The sequence below is a fragment of the Pogona vitticeps genome, chromosome 4, assembly GCF_051106095.1.
Source record: "Pogona vitticeps strain Pit_001003342236 chromosome 4, PviZW2.1, whole genome shotgun sequence".
Classification (NCBI taxonomy): domain Eukaryota; kingdom Metazoa; phylum Chordata; class Lepidosauria; order Squamata; family Agamidae; genus Pogona; species Pogona vitticeps.
The window spans coordinates 158,380,078-158,399,562 of NC_135786.1; the positions used below are offsets into that span (position 1 = coordinate 158,380,078).

The window sequence follows — 19,485 nt, forward strand, 5'->3', positions numbered from 1 at the left end:
ACGTTGTTTCACTGTAATTGTGTAGCTTTGCAAATCAACATCCTGCCAGATGTTTTTCTCCTTTAACAGGCTTAAGGAGAGGATCAGAAAAAAAAAAACTTTTGCTTCCCTTGAAAAAGATATAAAAGTCCCTTTTATCACACCTCCTGAAAACTCCACAGAAGCTGACCAATATACCACAGGTGAGTAACAAATTCAGCTGAATATTATGAGATTTAGCACTTTTTTAAAAATAGGACTGTCCTTTTAAAAATTGTTATTCATTTACGGTTTTTTTTTCATTCATAGACTTACGCATTAAAAATCAGATTAACCGTGCAGAAATGGGTAAGAGATAGATTAATTTTAAAACCTGTTAAATAAATGTAAATATTCTTTTTAATTAAATGTATAGACATAGCGTAGAGTTTCTAAATATATATTTTATTTACTGCATGCCAGAGAGATAGTTTTTAGGTAACACAAGTTCCAGCAGCCAGTTCCAAAATATAGCAATTCTTGATCGTGGTTTTAGAAAATTCATTATTTCACCTCTCTGTAAAAATAAAGAGAGAGAGAGAGAGAAAGAAATGAAACATTTTATAGAATAGAAAAACATAAGATGTTATTACATTAGAATATTGTGTAAATACATACCAGATTACCATTCAGAAAGCTCAAAGACCTGTCTTGCGCAGTTATGCATGTCATTATTTGTCTTGAGAGAAAATCAATTTCTTTTTGTTCCAAAGGTCTTGTGTTTTTTTCAAGCTTTTTTGCCATGCATGAGGCATAGGCTAATGTTGTAAATATTCTCCCAAAAGTAATTCTTTCTTGAAAAACGTATTGTGTAGTTAAAACAAGCGCGGTACAGAGTTCAGTCAGGCTGGAAATCTGCATTTTTCTTAAATGATCTTCGACGGGACCTTCAAAATGTTTTTGAATGAAAGAGTCGATATTTTTTAAATGATTGCTCATTTCTGATTTAGCCCTTGTATTTTCGGCTTCTTTTAAACTAATTTCAAGATAATTACGAACAAGAGTATAAAGTTGTGACTCGATAGTATTCATGTTGCAGTCTAAACCCTGGGGTGTCAAATATGCTTTTCTTTGCAATGGTCAAGACTGTTCTAACATGCCTCTGTCTCTGCAGCTGGGGATCACCAGGAAAAGGGGTTATTATCCAGCGAATCACTGGGTAAGAGCATTAACATATGAGTTTTAAGGGGGACTTTTTAATTTTTAAAAAACCCCTACTGATTTAGAAATACTATATCTTTTTCAGAGAAATATTTTCGCTATGAGGATGATGAATATTTTGCACAAAATGATCCTATTGTACCATCAACCAGCTATAATATTCCAAGGACGGACAGGTTCCAGTTTCGTGGTTATACTTTTAAAAGAGTAAATGCTGATCAGAGTAAGTTCTGTACATTTTCATGGAAGACCTTTTTATCTGTCTGCGTTTTTAATGGGGGGGGTCCTCCCTTTAAAACAAATGTGTGTGTGTATGTGTGTGTGTGTGTGTGTCTGTGTGTGTGTGTGTGTGTGTGTGTGTCTGTGTGTGTGTGTGTGAGAGAGAGAGAGAGAGAGAGCTGAAATGCACCCCCCCCTTTACAAGACCCATTGTTTCTTTTCTAGCTCAGAATATGGCAATTCCCCCAAAAAGATTCAAGGATGGCGAAAGACCGGGTACCAGCAAATCAGCAACCCCCCCGGCCTTGAAGGGGTCCAAGTCATCCGGTGGGGATGGTTGCAAAAATCCTGCGAAGCCTCGGATGGCGAGGGGTTCAGAGATTGGCGAAAGACCTGGCTGCAGCAAACCGTGGAATCCTCAGGCCTTGAAGGGGGCCAAGGCAACCGGTGGGGATGGTGGTAAAAAACCTGCAAAATCTCAAGCGGTGCAGGGTAGGAAAAAAGAGGGATTGTTTGAAATTGATGGAAATGCTTTAGCTGTATACACCTCAAAAATTGTTTGTTGGTATAAAAATTTTCAAATGATTTTCAATATGATTAACACAGCCAAAGATTGTCTAGATCAGCTTATGATAGAAATGCCAGAAATGAAGAACATCTGTGATGCTATTAAAAACATGGATCATTTTTCTTGTGCAATGTCCTCTCAAATTCAAATAGGCCTAGGCTATCCTGATGTAAAACAGACAACCAAAAGGGGTACAATGAGAAGGGGTCACCCTGGCCATCAGCCTGGGAAGAAAAAGGGGAGGAAACCAAGCACAGCGAAACTGTACTGGCACAATAGAGTTGTTAAGTTGTTACGAGGGGCTAAGAAAATGCTTGCACGTAGGAAAAGGGCCTATCTGCCTTCTAGTTGTACAAAGCCTCAAGAACACCCTCCAGGCTCTGCGCTGCAGACACCTGAGAACTCTGGGGCTATAGATATTAACAACCAAGAGTCTCAAGAATATCCACCAGGGGGCTCTCTGCCTTCTAGTTGTACACAGTCTCAAGAACACCCTCCAGACTCTTCGCTGCAGACACCTGAGAACTCTGGGGCTGTAGGGATTAACAACCAAGAGTCTCAAGAATATCCACCAGGGGGCTCTCTGACTTCTAGTTGTACACAGTCTCAAGAACACCCTCCAGGCTCTGCGCTGCAGACACCTGAACATGATGCAGAAAACCCCCCGGTGTATGCAGAAATCACAAATAGATGGGGGTGGGAAAATGAAAGATTCCACACCATTCATATAGCGCAAGAATTTCGCTTCGTAAATCTGGAACATGTGACAAGCTATGCACAAGCCGTTTCAGCCTTACATATTGCGGTTCAAGATGTTCTTAATGTTGTTAATGAAAGTTTGGAGCCTGGGGATTGTGTGCAGCTGAGATTTGAGGGTGGGAACATGCAGAAGCCTCTCTTTTCAGTGAAAAAGGTCAAGGGGGCTCTAGACGCTGACGAGTTTCTCTCCAACTTAGCAAATCTTTTGCAGAGTAATATGGAACTTTGTTTAGACGGGGTTTTACGATTAGTTGTAACCATTGTGAGACCTCCTAGGGGGGGCAGCCGCCCGAGAGCCTTACGCTCTATCCCCTATAGTGCAATTATAAATAAGAAAAGGAAACATCTAATCGATTTCACTGATGTAAACAGTAAACTATGCTTTGGAGCAAGCTTAGTTCGTGTAATGTCTAACAAGGTTCCAACAGATGCAGAGTTGGCACATGGAGCTCTGCAATTGTATCAGGCAGTCCACTGGCCTGTAGACAAAGAGGTTTCTTTGTCTGACATCCCTCTTTTTGAGGACCACTTACAGGTCAATATCCAGATTGCACACTATGGCGACAAAGGCTGGGGCTTGTTTAAACCACAAGGACACAAGTATACACAAACGTATACGTTGCTTCTCCATGATAATCACTTTTATGGAGTTCTTAATATAAAGGGACTCTTTGGGGCTCGTAATTACTGTCAATATTGCCACAAATTGTACTCTCATATTCATGACTGTATATTTTTCTGTAGACTCTGTCTAAGAAAAGATTGCGCTTCTAATGTGAACATCATGAAGAAGTGTAAGTGTTGCAAAATGAAATGCAGGTCGAGAGAATGCTTAGAATTACACACCAAGCTGGCGGCAGAGAACAAGGTACCCTGTACTTATAGAAAGTTTTGTGAGGACTGCGGTCGTTTTCAAAATGCAGAGCATTTCACAAAGGACTGTATAGGCAGGGTATGTAATATCTGCTGGGCTCCTAGGGGAGAAGAGGTAAACCACTTCTGTTTCATGCGCCCGCTTAAAGAGCCAAAGATCTCAACCCATTATATATTTTATGATATAGAATCAAGACAAGACACGGGGTTACACATCCCCAATTATTGTTACGCCAGATCTTTTTGGGGTGAGACTGTGCGACACTTTAAAAAAGAGTCCTCTGTGAAAAAGGGGGTGCCCGATTGGATAAAGGATATCCTTGAACAGGATGCTGAGGAGGAAGAGGAGGAGGAGGAGAGTGAAGAATATGATGATGATAACAGTTCATATAGCGAGAGCATTGTGGAGCCTGACTCTGGGAACACCAAGAAAAAAGGTGAGAAAAAAAAGGCATGGCCTTATGATAAATCATGGGAATTCAAAGGTGAGTCATGCATCGAGGCTTTTATTCGGACTTTCACAGAAGGGAGGGTTTTCGAGGGCACAACGTTTATAGCCCATAATTCAAAAGGTTATGATGGATATTTCATTCTCAATCAGCTAGTCAAAGAAAAACTAGAGGTAGAACTTATTACTCAAGGTGGAAAACTTATAACAATAGCCGTGCCGGCTCTTGATATAAAATTCCTGGATTCTCTATGTCATTTACCAATGGGGTTGTCAAAATTACCCAAATGCCTAGGCCTCAGGCAGGAGTCTAAGGGTTATTTCCCTCATTACTTCAACACCCCTGAAAATGAACAGTATGAGGGCCCCCTACCACCACCCGAAGCTTATGGAGTGCAACACATGATGCCTTCTGAGCAGAAGGCTTTCTTAAAGTGGCATGAGGAGAATAAGACAAAAACCTTCAACCTGCAGCGAGAATTGGCTGCCTACTGCCAGCAGGATGTTAACATCCTGGTACAGGCCTGCACAAAGTATCGCCATGAAATTATGACCCTGACAAAGAAGAGGGTGAAAGGGTACGACGGGGAATATGATTGGTTTGCCATAGACCCTCTTCAATACCCCACCCTAGCTGGCGTGTGTCTTAGCATGTACAAGTTCAAATTTCTGAAGAAAAATAAAATAGCAATCCCACATCCAGACAACTATCACCGCCAGTGCAAACGCTATTCATCTGCATCGATACAGTGGCTGTCTTATATTGCCCATAAAGAAAAAACCAGGGTACAGCACGCCTTGAATGGTGGGGAAATTTGTATCGATTCTCTTTATGTAGATGGTTATATGGTTCTTAACGGCAGGGGCATATGTTTAGAGTTCCTGGGATGTTTTTTCCACGGCTGTGCCCTCTGTTACCATTCTGAGGATTGGAATCCTCTGTTAGGAAAAACCTATGGGGCTCTTTTCAATGCTACACAGGAAAGGACAGCCGTTTTGAGAAGCAAGGGTTTTGAAGTCAGATCAGTTTGGGAGCATGAATGGAAAGAGATGGTAAGAAGCGACAGCGCTGTCAAAAATTACCTTGCTTCAGCTGATTTTCCAGAGCCCTTAGTACCTAGGGAAGCTCTCTTTGGGGGTCGTACAAACGCGATCCGTTTGTACTACAGAGCTAAACCGGAAGAGCAGATTCTTTACTATGATTTTACCAGCCTTTACCCCTATGTCAACAAAACTAAAGAGTATCCTCTGGGACACCCCAAAATCATATTTGAGAATTTTGAACATGTGTCTGCATACTTTGGTTTCGTAAAGGCGAAAATATCACCACCAAGAGGTCTCTTTTTTCCAGTGTTGCCCACCAGGGTTGGTGGAAAACTTATGTTTGTGCTGTGTGCCACCTGTGCAGAAAGCCGCCAGAGAGACCCTTGTAAACATACTGATGAGGAGAGAGCCTTGATGGGTACCTGGTGTACTATCGAACTGAACGTTGCCATAAAAAAGGGGTACAAGGTTTTGAAAATCTTTGAGGTGTGGCATTTTGAAAGCAGATCGGCGGACCTGTTTTCAAATTACATAGAGCTACACCTTCGCCACAAACAGGAAGCATCGGGCTATCCCGCCTGGTGTGTCAGCGAAGGAGATAAAAACAAATATATTGATGATTATAAAAAGAAAGAGGGGATATCCCTACGTAAAGATAAAATTGCTGTAAATCCCGCAAAAAGACAGATAGCCAAACTGTTTCTAAACTCTCTGTGGGGAAAGTTTGGTCAGAGAACGAATCTGCCTAACACTCAGGTGGTCAGAGATCCGGATGAATATTTCAACCTCCTATTTTCAGAGTCTTACACAGTGTCAATGTTTGAATTTTTGGCGGATGATGCTGTCTGTGTGACATGGAAACATGAGGCTGACAGATTAGCCACCAAGGGTAGGAAAAATGAATTCATAGCCTGCTTTACCACTGCTTATGCACGTCTGGAGCTTTACAATCTGCTTGACAAACTGCAGGATAGAGTTCTCTATCACGATACAGACTCTGTCATTTTTGTACAACGGGAGGGTGAATGGAAACCCCCCTTAGGGGACTACCTGGGGGATCTCACGAGTGAAGTTCCTGAAGGCTTGCACATTACAGAATATGTGTCCGGAGGACCTAAAACTTATGGGTATAAACTCAGTGATGGTAGTGCGTGCATGAAGGTCAAAGGGATCACACTGAACGTTGCTAACTCTGAAAAAATTAATTTTGATAGTCTCAGGGATTTGGTTTTTACGTACGATTCTGACAACCGAGATGGTTCACCCCGTGAAATAGTGGTAGAGCAACCAGGAATTGTTAGGGATAAGCGCCAGTGGTTGATTCATACAAAGCTTTTAAGAAAAACTCAAAAGGTGGTTTATGACAAAAGAGTTATTGTCGAAGACTTTAAAACCCTGCCTTATGGCTACTGAACTGAAGATGTTGTGGGTTCATCCTTTTTCAGCTATCCTAGCAGGGCCGAGCGGATGTGGAAAAACGTTTTTTATAAAAAATATGCTGGACAACGCGCGCAATGTATTTTCTGACATGCCTGAAAATATTATCTGGTGTTATGGCTGTTGGCAACCTGTATATAAGACTCTTCTCTGTAAATATCCCTGTATTCGTTTTGTAGAAGGTTTGCCGGAAAAGTTTGATGATGATGTTCTGTTACCCCCAACTAAAATAAACTTCTTGATTTTGGACGATTTGATGCAGTATGCCTCTGATAATAAGGAAGTGGAAAAGTTATTTACACAATATGTGCATCACAGGAACGTAAGTGTTTTTTTAATTACTCAGAACATTTTTTCACAGGGAAGGGCCGCTCGAAGCATTAGTCTGAACGCCAAGTTTTTAGTCCTCTTTAAAAATCCCAGGGATAAGCAGCAAATTGCCACACTAGCCCATCAGATGTATCCACGAAACGGACAGTTCTTCATGGAAGCATTTGCAGATGCGACAAGACCTCCTCACGGTTATCTGTTGGTAGATTTAAATGCCAATACTCCTGAACCTTACAGACTGAGAACAGGACTTTTCCCTCCTGACTGGCCTGTGGTCTATACATTGAAGAAATCTGCTTCAGGTAACAAAAGACGGTTGTTTTGAGCCCTTTTCTTTATTGACGCCTGTTCGGCAACCAGATAACATGTCTGAATGTATAAGGCGAAACCTCCCGCTTTTGAAACTCCTTATTAAGGCCCCACTGCGACAGAGAAAAGCCATTTTATGTGCTGCCTCGGATGATCTGGTCACGGCCATTTCAGAAATTGCTCTGAATACTTTAAAAGGGAAGATAGCTCTAACACCTCATCAGGTACGTGTTTTAAAGAAGAAACGAACACTAATTAAAACCTTGAGTAACAAGAGGGTCCCCCTACGGAGGAAAAAATACCTGGTGAAGCAGTCTGGCGGTTTCCTGGGTCCCTTATTGGGCTTTGCTGTACCTCTAATAACCAGTCTTTTAACTAATAAGTAATGGATTATGCTGAAAAGATGTATCTGGTCCCCAGTGCTCAGCTACAAGAGCTGAGGGGCGTACCAGCAAACATCAGGTCCGCCACGGTCAGACGCCTGGATTCTGAGATGAGAGAAATTCTCTTAAGGTCAGACTTGCCAGAGTATGAAAAAGCTAAGCTTTACAATGGCGTTCTACAGCGGTTTTTAGCGCTGACCAGGCAGGAGGATATGGAAAAAACAATGCCACAGCCTCCACAAGCCTCGGCTTCTCTCCCCTCTCCACCTGCCCCTCAAGAGTCCCTACCCTCTGTTATTCAAGAGGTGTTAGACAGCCTTCCCAACCGTTACAAGAAAAATGCAGAGATTTTGCTAAGTAAATTAAGGCAACATCAAGAGATCTCTTCATGGGATGACAAAGGGTCCTTCCAGTACCGGGGAGAGCTCTTACCTGGCTCTAATATTCTGGACCTGGTCAGAGGGATCACCCAGTCTACCGCCCTTTCTGATAAGAGAAAACCCAAAGGATGGGATGTTTTTCTTAAAGCTCTGGCCGAACTGAATATCCCTACGTCTATCGTGGGGAATTCAACCGCTAGAGAACAATTAGAAGCGATGAAATCAGCAGCAACACCTTCTTCCTCTCCGTCTGCCACGGCGGTTGTTGTCCGGCCCAAGAAACAGTTCAAGAGACCAGAATGGCTGTACGTCAAGGAGCTTCCAACAACACCTGTGAGACCGGTAGTCAAGAAGCCTGAATGGCTCACTTTATAAAACACATTAATAAACACCAAGACAGATAAAACATTTAACTTTTGTCTTTTATTTTATTTATGCACAGCTTACATTTTATGTTTTACACTGGGGGCCGCAGGCTTGAATATGATGAAACGGTTTGCAGGATCGGGGTGCTGTTTGAATTTTCCTGTTCTTGACAAACTCTACAACCATGCGGTCATTTTTGGTCGCATCTTCTGAGTACAACTTTAAAATTTGGTCAAACGGCAGACCTTTTGTTCTGTTCTGTAAAAAGAACACACAGTGATAGCCACAGGTCACTGCCGAAGGGTTTTGTAGCTGTCTCTTCTGGAATATTATTTCTTTGCCCTGACGCCATAAAAAAGCTGTAATTGTTTCAGGGATCCGTGGGTTGTCTGGGTCTACGCCGTATGAGTCAAAAAATTCCCCAGGCCCCTTAGCTGGTAAATAGAGGGCCAGCCAGTGTTCCCCAGGCATCGTGTGGGGATGGGTGTTCACCACTATTCCGGTAGGTCTTTTGGTAATAAGGTTCCTTGGTAACAGGTCGCAGGGGTACACATCTAGAAAGGTCTTATCTCGTTGTAACACGCTTAATAGCTGCAACGTATTCATGTTCACATGTAATCAAAGAGGACGTTTCTGCTATGGCTGATTTCAATCACATTGTCAAATACCCCGTATAAGAGCATGTTAATAGTGGCCGTTAGGGGTTGGGCAAAATGGATCTCAGCTCGAAGGTTTCCAGTCTTGATCAGAGAATAATGTTCTGAGCAGCCATGATCCGGTGTCAGGTCAAAGGCATATAGGGTGTATCCGTGTGCAAATTCGTTAGGGGTGATGAAAATGTCTTGGTCCTTCATGGCTTTCCCTGAGGTTTGTACCAGCTGCATGTACTCTCTGACACATAGTCCGTTTGCATAATCAGGCTGGAGGGGCTTTGCTGGAACTTGTACCCCATCAACGTACAAGGCTATAAAATTAACATTGAAATGTTGGAAATTGAAAGGGTTTTTGTCATATGCACCACTGAAAGCCTCATTGTCGACAAAAGTTATGACGAGCTGTTTAGGCAACTGTCCCAGAAAAAGGTTTTCTTGATTGCACACAAGGCTTCCTGCAGGTATGCTGAATACTTTCATGCCCACGCGTTCAATGGGGTATTTTGCATTAGAGGTGAGAAGGGCCTCTGCGTGTCCTATGCGAACTCCCGGGGACACTTTCACCCTTTTGACAAACAGAGAGGCGTTTAAAATATCCACTTTGTAGTGCTCACCAGCATCACCACTCAGCAGACAGAACATGTCCTTGCTACGGGTAAGTTTGATTTTCACATCTACGCCGTTCAGTAACATTTTCTCCTGAAAAAATAGCTCATTATGCAACGGCCCCATCAGATCCCATTTCTTGCTGGTTCCGGTGTGTTCTGCTCTCATTCGAAAACCCCAGTTTCCGGTATGGGGGGCGACGGTGGTTTGTTCCATGGCTGTATAACCATCTCTATAAAAGCCGCCCGCCGCAAATTGGGTGCTCAAGCTGTCAGCGCCGTAATTCATAAGCAGCTCTATCATCGCTCTATAGGGGTAGCAATTATTACTCTGACTGATGAGCCGATCTCCAAGGGTAACGTCCAGTTGGCTAAAGAGCGAGGCAATGGGATAATTTACAAAGCCCACTTTAGCATCCACAGCGATGTTTGTCCCATTTGCTTTTGTGATCTTACACACCACGTAGAGCAAGGTATTGTTTAAATCGATATAATCTTCACTGTTACCAGTTATATAAAACTCTATTTGGCCGTTGGGTGTTAGCGCTGCTAAGGGAGGGACCTCTATATACATACAGCTTTCCACGCTGGTTTGTGTAGGTGATAGCTGAAAAATATCCAATTCAGATTTGGCACACTCTTCAGAGGAGCCGTGAATGAACGCCATTTTAAAATATGTCTCCCCTGCACCGCTTCAGACCCTTTATCTTACGGCTTGCTTTCTTCTTCCTGTTCTCAAGCTTCTGACGTTTTTTGGGAGGCAATCCGCTGTTTAACCGTTTAGGTGGACCTAGGCGTAGATGACCCGCTTTTCGTTTAACTCCACCCCTTCTTTTCATGTACGTGAGTCCTGAGCCTTCTTGGGGTCTCACTTTTTTCATAACATGACTCGCGACGTCTCCGGCGATATTATGTACGGCCGTCTTAATGTGGGGCTTAATAAACTCAAAGCCTCTCCTCAAGAGGGGGACGGCCTTTCGGAACAATCCACGAAAAATGCCCCCCAGTCCTGCTCCGTACATGTTTACAGATCCGTGAAAACCGGGGAGGCCACGCCCTGCCTGGGCCTTATAGTACGCTCTATAAACATTAACATCCCCGTAGTCTTTCAACACCACCATTTTAGCGTCCTTCTGATCTCTTCCTAAACACAGCCTTTTCTGGGACGTATATGCAACCGCACAACAACTTTCCCCAGAGTGAATGGCACGGGTTGGTTCTGATCCGTCTTTATTTCAATGGTTATAGTGTTGATGTGGTTCTTGCTCATCAACACGTAATGCGGTTTGTCGTAGGTAATTGTAACACATTCGTAGGTTTCTCCCTTGACGGGGATGCAGCGTAACAGAGGCACAGCATGGTCTCCCACGATTTGGTGCTCGATGATATCTGTATAGACGTACAAGGAACTGAATCCCCCAGTAAGGTCTGCAGCATGCGGTATTTTTCTGACGGGCACATCCGGGGGGGCCCCCAAAATGTGGGCTAACTCAGCACCCGCTGAAAATAAGTAATTTTCAGGGCCTGTGAATCTCACTTTTCCCATGACGGGGTCGTAGGCCAACCATGTTTCTTGTAGATCTATAGCTTGTTATAGTGTCATTCATGTTGTTCAGAAGATCAGGAATGTCCTTGTAATAGCCCCTGTGTAACTGAAAGATCCATTTATTTGTACCCTCAGAAATTGAAAACGGGGTATTTTTCAGGAGTGTGTACCAGCTCCGAGGATACTGTATCTCTGCTAGACCAACTTCCCAAACACCAATCAAATCTAAGGGCTTGGGCAACATTGTCGTAAAGCTGGCATTTGTATTTTGAGGAAAAACCTTCTTACAGGCGTTGCTGGGTAGTGTGATGTAAAAACCATAATCTCCCATTTTGCTTCTCTGTCCCTATACGACCTCAGAAACCTCTGAGGCTGACACCCAGCTGTTAAACTTACTAGGCCAACCTAACCACTTGACTAGGTGGAGCTTTCTTCGACCTCGGCCTTTTGTGCCCAAAATCTTTTCAATTCTGTACAACCGGTCTTCCCTGTCATTGATCTTCAGCAGTTCTTCAGGATAGAAAGTCCCGATTATGGCATCCCCATCATAATCCGTTAGCTGATATACAGGTCTCTCTGTACCTTTTACAACACGGTCCACAATAAATATCTCGGTGGTGAAATTCTGTTCATAGCCCTTATCAAATACACCCTTCCTTTTAGAAACCCTCACACGGTCCCCTTTTCTGAGTTTTGGAACTTCTTTTTTGGTTCCAACAGAGGGCTCATAGACTCTTTTCCAGACGACCATGTCATTGTGATGATTCACATCTACAGGCCTACATTTAATAGTTCTATGAAGGCTATGGTTATAACTTTTAAGGAACTGCGGTAATACATCCACATACCTGTAGGTGTTATTAGCCGTGAAATACCTCCACATTTTTGTTTTTAATGTTCTGTTAAACCTCTCAACAACCCCTGCTTTGACCTCATTATTGGTGACAAAATGCTGTATTCCACATTTCTTGAATAAACTGCTTACAGGTCTGTTTAGAAATTCACCGCCACGATCCGTCTGTATTTTGTCAGGTTTTCTTCCATCTTGTTTGAAAATGGCTTCAAAGGCTCTGGCCACTTCTTTGCCTGTTTTGCCTTTGAGCGCTTTTACCCAGCCGTACTTAGAAAGAATGTCTATACAGACCAGAATATACTTGCAACCCTTGTTGTGCCAAGCATATTGTTGCATATCAACCAAATCTGCCTGCCATTGATCATCTATTTTGGAAACCACGGTCTTATTTCTTTTAAAATGAATTCTAGCAGGCCTATGCAACGTATAGGCATCCTGGTCGGACAGCCATCGAGAAACATCTCCGAGTTTCAAGGTTTTCACCTGTTTTTTGGCCTCCCTAAAGAGAGGCTTCAGACCTCCAAAACTCCCCGCTGATGAGGGTGTATAATAGATATTGTGCAATAATTTCCCCCGTGCATCCAGCTCAGCCATTAGCACATATATGAGCAATGTATGGTACAATAAAGACTCTTTATTAAAAGACAGTATATTACAAGAATATTGTAAAGCATGCATCTAAATCTCAGTGCTAGTAGAAATACAGGGCAGACATTTTAGCTTTTACAGAAGACATAGGTAGAAACACACGCAATACAGCAGAAGGTACAGGTAGAAGCACACACACACACACACACAATACAGGATATATTTGCAGGTTATATAGTCATTCAGGAAGTATTCTCTCTTGAAGGGATGCAACCTGCCGCTTTCAGGGCCTTTCTGTGCGCCCAATATCCACAGTCACATTCAAGCCCCTCATCATCATCATCACCATCATGTTCAGGGCCCTCCTGTGTTTGAGCTTGAAACAAGCTCTCCTGTGATTGAAAATGAAACAAGGTTTTAGTCATTTTTAAAAGGCCCTTTACCGCCCCCCCTCCCCCCCCAACCCTAGCATAAATCCTTAACTATGGCATTTAAAGCCCTTATAACGGAACCCTTAATAAGACTTTTTAAAAAGAAAATTGGTCTTACCAGGTTGACTTGGTTCTCTTTATCACTCTCAAAGCCTTCGTCTGGAGCCTCTGCCAACATTTGCTGCTCAGCACCATCGTCAATCTCCGCAAAACCCGGCGGCTTCTGTAAATCTCTTTTTATCCCTTGTTCGCCATCAACGCACTGAGGCTCAGCATCTTCATCATCACCCCACATCAGTGTGCAGTCCGGTTTTCTTGTGTTTTTCGGCTTCTGCTTAGGCTTTGCGGTAAATACAAATACGTCTTCTGCAGACTTGCATTTTTTTCTTAACTTTTCTGGGTCTTCGGGAAGGCTAGCCTTTAGTCTTGTAGGAGTTCCTAATGGACACAACGGCATGGAAAATCCCACCGGCCCATAATAGTAGCCTTTGGGACGCAAACGCCTCCCGGGCTTTCCCGCAAGCTTTTGGCCTGCCTCGGGAGCTTTGTTCTCCTTGTCAGCCATGTCTTTAAAGCCACAAGACCTTTGCAAAGAGCCGCAAGAGCGCGCAGAAGGGTCCCGAACCACGTTTATAGCTTCTCTGCAAATCCCTGGGACTTTCCCACCCTTGCAGGGCCTAGGGCATGCTGAGGCATGCCCTAGGGCCAACCTTTCTAGCCAAACCCCCTCCACCCGCTCCCCATTGGTCCACAGGGGCCGTGGGGGGGGCACAACCCCTCGGGGACCAATCCTCAGGCTACCCTAGGGTCACGGGGGACCCCAGACTCTAGGAAAAGACACCTATAGGCCCACGGTGACCCCCACAACCCCTGACGTCATGCAGGGCCTAAAGGCATGCTGGGGCATGCCCTAGGGCCACCCTTTCTAGCCAAGCCCCTCCAACCGCTCCCCATTGGTCCACAGGGCCGTGGGGGTGGCACAACCCCTCGGGGACCAATCCTCAGGCCACCCTAGGGTCACGGGGGACCCCAGACTCTAGGAATACACCCCTATAGGCCCACGGTGACCCCCACAACCCCCGACGTCACCGCTCGACCAGCCCCTTCCGCCGGAAGGGGCCTGGGTCGAGCCTAGACGCCGGAAGTCCCTCCCCTTCCGCTGCTGGGGGTCCAAAAGGGGGCGTGGCACCTGTCAAATTTGAGTTTGAATAAAGCTACCATTACCCTACTACTGCTGTTGCCTTCATGAGTGGTGTCAGGTGCTGTCCACCATTACTACTGAAGAAAGACTCAGCTTCCATTGCAGCTGGCTTTTGCATGTAGAACAGGAGGGGGACTCCATTTTTATCTTAATCTTGAGAAGCCAAAATGCCTTGGCCTCTGCTAAGAACTCTGCCCAAACTGCCAGCCTTACTAATCATTCCATATCCCAAATTGGGACTTGAAAAGGAGGTCCCTAGATTTTAATGGATTGGGACGTGGTGGCGCTGTGAGTTAAACTGCAGAAGCCTCTCTGCTGCAAGGTCAGAAGACCAGCCGTCGTAAGATCGAATCCACGCGACGGAGTGAGCTCCCATCACTTGTCCCAGCTCCTGCCAACCTAGCAGTTCGAAAGCATGTAAAAATGCAAGGAGATAAATAGATACCACCATGGCGGGAAGGCAACGCGTTCCATGTCTAGTTGTGCTGGCCATGTGACCATGGAAACTGTCTTTGGACAAATGCTGGCTCTATTGGCTTGGAAACGGGGATGAGCACCGTGCCCTAGAGTTGGACACAACTGGACTAAAAATGTCAAGGGGAACCATTACCTTTACCTAGATTTTAATCACCTCTGGAGAGGACATACTTTCATTCCGGCTTTCTATCTATGAAGATTAGGGCCTGGCCCACACCAGCAAGCCTAAGGCCTATTCAAGGTAAAACCCAGTACCTGACAAGCCCTGTTTAAGACTCTACAGCTTCTTTCTCTCATAACAGCTCATTATACATGGAGATAACATGGCTGTACTGACCTTAACATCAAGTCACTCTCCCTACCATGATTTTCCTCACTGTGCTGTTTGTAACATTGATGTATGGTGAAGATCTTGAGACCCTGCACAGGGATTTTTCTACCTTTTCACTTGGCTCTAAAAAGATATTATTACAATACAAATAATTGGGTTTGTCTTGTGGCCCCTGTGTTGGTCCCTGGATTTTGTACAACTTCTTTCTGAGAGTGGGAAAGTAACTACATTACCTACAGAACAGAACAGCCTCAGTGTAGAGTTCTGGTGCCAAAAAAAAAGAAAAAAAGAACTTAAAGCATTGTTTTCACCACTCATCTAACTCAAGCTTTGCAATTCCCTGCTGACATTCACCAGCATGCAGTTGACAAGTCTGTTTCGAAAGAGAAGTATGTACCTGACTGAAATGAAGTGAGGTTTTATAGCTGACACTGATAACAGATGGCTCTAGAAATGGAGACAGACTGGAATGTGGCCTGTTTGTCCGGTTGGGAGCATTAGAACAGTCTATTAGACTTGCTGGTTCAAGCTGCTCCTTCCGACCCGTCTCCCAGAATGGCTGTTTTGAAATTTCTGTTTTCAATTTGGCATTCTCTTTTAGCCATTGTGCACTACTAGTTTGTTTATTGCTTCAAAGTACACACAGACACAAACGCACACATGCAAAACATAATGTATCACAATGGTGTTTTTCCATGATGACAGCATTTGCAAACTGTTGCAAAGGGCCATCTAGCTTTTGAAATGGCCATGGCTGGAAGCATTCTCCAGTTCAGCATCAGATTCATTGTAGCCAGGGCTGAGGACACGGCATGTTTTTGCTGGGCGCAGCACTTTCACTGGCAATTGTCTCTTGCCAACATCATTTACAAGCTGTTATGTACTGCCTTAATTGCACCCAGGCTCCATGTGGCTTTTTCGGAGGACATGGATCCTTTCTCACATTCATCCGGTGCATTAGCTTGCAGAGTAGCACAAGGCAGTAACAAACAGATATTAAATGAGGCTTGCACATGAACTGATCTTTGCAAATAGGCATCCAATTACAAAAGCAAATAATCAGAAGTCAAACAAAACTGAACAAGCCCCTTGTGGGAAAGCACTGAGCGAAATCACCAAGTATTTCTCCTGCCTTTTATACACTGCAATGTACTTTGTTCTCTCTCCAGATGTATCCACTATATCCCACAGTACAATCCTACCTTCTAAATCTATCTTGCATCTTATCAAAATAGTTCTGTCACTTTGCTTTTAGTTTGTATTTACCTCCCCAGTATTCCTTAAATGGTTTCCATTTTAATTAGCAATTACTCTCATTTTGTTGCAACTTCTCTGATCTCTTTATTTTGTCAATCTTCTCTACGACTTCTCTGCCTATCCTGCTTCTCTTGGTCCTATTGGCTGATCTCCCGGGATGCCACAGAAAGATTTTGCAGCCACAGCCTCTCTGTCAACAAGTGTCTGAAAGAGTGTGAACAGATTTGCTTGACGTCTGACTGTGAAGGACTGTAATGTTAGAGGCCTCCATGGTATCACAGATTGTCCAGTAGCATCACAAGAACTAAATGCTAAGCAACCTTAGCAACTCCTGCTAAATTAAAATGCCTATGTCTAGTTTACTCTTTCTAGTATTTTGATTCTATTGGATTATCATTAATTGGTTTACTGATACAAGCTGAATGTTTTTGTAGATCTTTCCAACAGAAACACACTGACTGACAACATCTCTGTTTACTCTATTTTAATAGTGGATTCCTTACACTATGTTCTTTATGCTATGCTCCCTAAACAAACTGTTATTTCAAGGAAATAATTATATGAGCAATACATAACCATAACACTGTATCCTGGTAATCTGACTCAGCCTCACCTAAAAAACAAAAACATACAAATCGGTTGCTGTGGAGGAGCATATTGGATACAGATGAGTTAAGATCTAAAGACCATATTGGCCAAAATTATGCAGAGCTCCTAGAATCAGTTGTATAAACGAACCTGCAAAATCCCATTGGAAGGATAATTATGGTTGTATATTCAGACTCCAAAGGGAATAAATTAATGTTTGAAGCAGCCTCTTGCTACTGATGTGATAGGCAAGTGAGTCTTCACATGATATCTCAAATACATAACTTTAATGAGGGAAGCCTGTTTTCTTCTTAATAATTGGAACAACAATAATAATCATAATCATCACCTTAGAAGTGCAAAGCTAGAAGGGGACCCTATGGATCACTGAGTCCAGCTTCTGTGAAGGAGACACAGCGGAGAACTGAACTCCCAGCCTCTCGCTCCACAACCAGATGCCTACACCACAGAACTATCCAGCAGCTGGCAAAATGCTGTTTCATAACTTTGTGCTGGCGTAACCTGAAAGTGGATCAGGTGCCAGGGATATTTAATTAAAACTAATTAAAAGCTTCCTATTTCCTTCTTTCAGGTTCCAAAGCTCCATAGGGCTTTTCTGCAGGGAAGCCTTGGGGGGCCTTTGGGATACACAGAGGGAGGGGTCGTTAATAATAAAAATTAATCGCTGGATTGACACATGGTGGTGATCCATCAGTGATGATGATGATGGTTGTTGTTGTTGAGCCCTGGCACCTGACAGACAGAAGGAATAGGTAGTGTTTACTTCGTCTTTAATTAAATGTTCCCAGCATCTGATCAGGGTTGTGGCATAAAGTTACACCAACAAATTTTGTCCACTAAGTGATTGATTTGAAGATGCTGTATATCTTTTTCTCAGTCTATTAAAAATTCAGTTTTGTCTGTGGCTTCTTAATTGATATATCTTCATTTAATTATTGATTTAATTTTTAAAAAACTAAAATGAAAAAAAAATTGAATCAGTTGGCTTAGAACATTGGGCAAGATGGAGACAATGACTTGATCCCCACCAGCACATTATTAAATTGTTCATTAAACTGTTAATGCTACTTTAGAATAATTAGAATAAGCTGTTTCTTGTTTTGGCCAATTAAGTTTAATATATCTGCTGCCTTTACTAGCTTTTTTATGTGTAGTTTAAATCACTCTTCTATCTAACCTGTCACAATTTTTTTTAAAAATCTGTAGTGGCATAATTCTGCATTTGATACCTGCTGCACAGTGGGGGTACAATTTTATGCCTTCCTCTCCCCTCCACTGCAAAGTATGTGTTAACACTATGTGCAGCACCACTACTACCAAATTTGAGTACAGGATTGTTCTGCTTATTCAGAAAAGCTTTGCTAGTCTCTGAATAAAGTTTATTGGCATAATTAATAATCAATAGATCTCAAACAATGAGGCAACGGATCTTCTGATGAATATAAAGAGGGCATTCTTTACCATCCATTCATCTTGGTAATCTTCATTGTTATGTATACAGTAATGTACATTATCATGATTCATGGAGAGGCAATTTTTGCTAAATGCCGATTCCAGAATGCTCTACCTATTATAAAGATGTCATCACGTGTAGGGCAACAAATGCTAAAAATGCTGGAAACCCTGTATGTTAAAATACAAATGTTACTGTGCAATTAGCTTCATGATTATAGATAGATTATAGACAAATATGTTAAAATGTAAATGCTACTGTTAATTGGCTACTTTGGTGATTTAGGTACTGTATCTGGATGGTCAGTCAGAGTTTGGTTGTTTGATTCCCCACTGTGCCTCCTGGCAGAATGGCCTTGGGCACCCCCAGAGCAGGAGAATGGTAAACCACTTCTGAGTATTTGTTACCTAGAAAGCCCTGAAAAGGGGCAGTACAGTGGTGCCTCGACTTACAAACTTAATTGGTTCCAGAACTCCAATCATAACTCGAAATGGTCGTAAGTCAAAGCACCATTTCCCATAAGAATGCATTGAAATGCAATTAATCCATTCCGGCCGAAGAAAAAAAATCACTAACAACCCCACAAAAAAAACAAAACTGCAAGACCGATTGGAAACATGATTAATCCATTCTGGCTGAAGGGGGGGGGGGAAGGAAAGGCAAACAAACTGTTCAAGACCCTTCGGAAATGGGAAAAAAGCAAAGCAGAAAGCAAACAAACCCTGCAAGACCCTTCAGAAATGCAAAAAAAGCAAAAAGCAAACAAACCCTGCAAGACCCATCAGAAACGGGGGGAAAAAAGAAGCCAACCCTGCAAGACTCATTAGAGCATAGAAACATAATCCAAACACCCAGCCCAAAATCACACTGCAAAACCCACCCAGAACAGTTTTTAAAAAGTAGAAAGCAGCACCTTACCTTACCAGGTAGTCCGACGCCTCCTCCAACCGCACACTCTCTAACTGCCGGAGTGAAAGACCTACAAAGAAGCAGCTTCTTCACCACCAACGATCAGCAATTTGAATTCCCCGCCTTTTTTCCCTGCCTTTTTTTGGTTGTAACTCGAAGCTCCAGTCACAAGTAGAAGCAAAATTGTGTGCCGGAGCTGGTCGTAACTTGAAATGGTCGTATGTCGGGATGTTTGTATTGTTATTATTACAGAGGAAGGAGACCTAACTGTGAGGAT

General features: G+C 43.1%; 2 protein-coding genes and 1 long non-coding RNA gene across 3 annotated transcripts; 1 reads left to right on the top strand and 2 right to left on the bottom strand.

The window, feature by feature from the left end:
* The first annotated feature begins 1,251 nt into the window (after positions 1 to 1,251).
* LOC144589205 (uncharacterized) lies at positions 1,252 to 8,335 on the top strand. Its single transcript, XM_078393420.1, has 2 exons — positions 1,252 to 1,402; positions 1,624 to 8,335. The coding sequence occupies exon 2, from the start codon at positions 1,632 to 1,634 to the stop codon at positions 6,501 to 6,503; it is 4,872 nt and encodes a 1,623-aa protein (XP_078249546.1). The 5' UTR covers positions 1,252 to 1,402; positions 1,624 to 1,631; the 3' UTR covers positions 6,504 to 8,335.
* A 1,899-nt stretch (positions 8,336 to 10,234) lies between these two features.
* On the bottom strand, positions 10,235 to 13,536 carry LOC144589206 (uncharacterized). Its single transcript, XM_078393421.1, has 2 exons — positions 13,090 to 13,536; positions 10,235 to 12,932 (listed from the first exon to the last, which is right to left on the bottom strand). The coding sequence occupies exons 1-2, from the start codon at positions 13,534 to 13,536 to the stop codon at positions 12,783 to 12,785; spliced, it is 597 nt and encodes a 198-aa protein (XP_078249547.1). The 3' UTR covers positions 10,235 to 12,782.
* Positions 13,537 to 15,137: 1,601 nt separating this feature from the next.
* On the bottom strand, positions 15,138 to 19,269 carry LOC144589207 (uncharacterized). Its single transcript, XR_013545173.1, has 2 exons — positions 19,218 to 19,269; positions 15,138 to 17,578 (listed from the first exon to the last, which is right to left on the bottom strand). It is a non-coding gene; the product is annotated as an uncharacterized LOC144589207 (long non-coding RNA).
* Positions 19,270 to 19,485: the final 216 nt, after the last annotated feature.

What these genes read in the sequence shown, in the direction of transcription:
- LOC144589205 (XM_078393420.1), top strand. Translation starts at nt 1,632, where the DNA reads ATGGCAATTCCCCCAAAAAGATTCAAGGATGGCGAAAGACCGGGTACC.
- LOC144589206 (XM_078393421.1), bottom strand. Translation starts at nt 13,536, where the DNA reads ATGGCTGACAAGGAGAACAAAGCTCCCGAGGCAGGCCAAAAGCTTGCG. An exon ending in AAGAGAACCAAGTCAACCTG is followed by an intron (nt 12,933 to 13,089) that starts GTAAGACCAATT and finishes TTTCAATCACAG; the next exon opens with GAGAGCTTGTTTCAAGCTCA.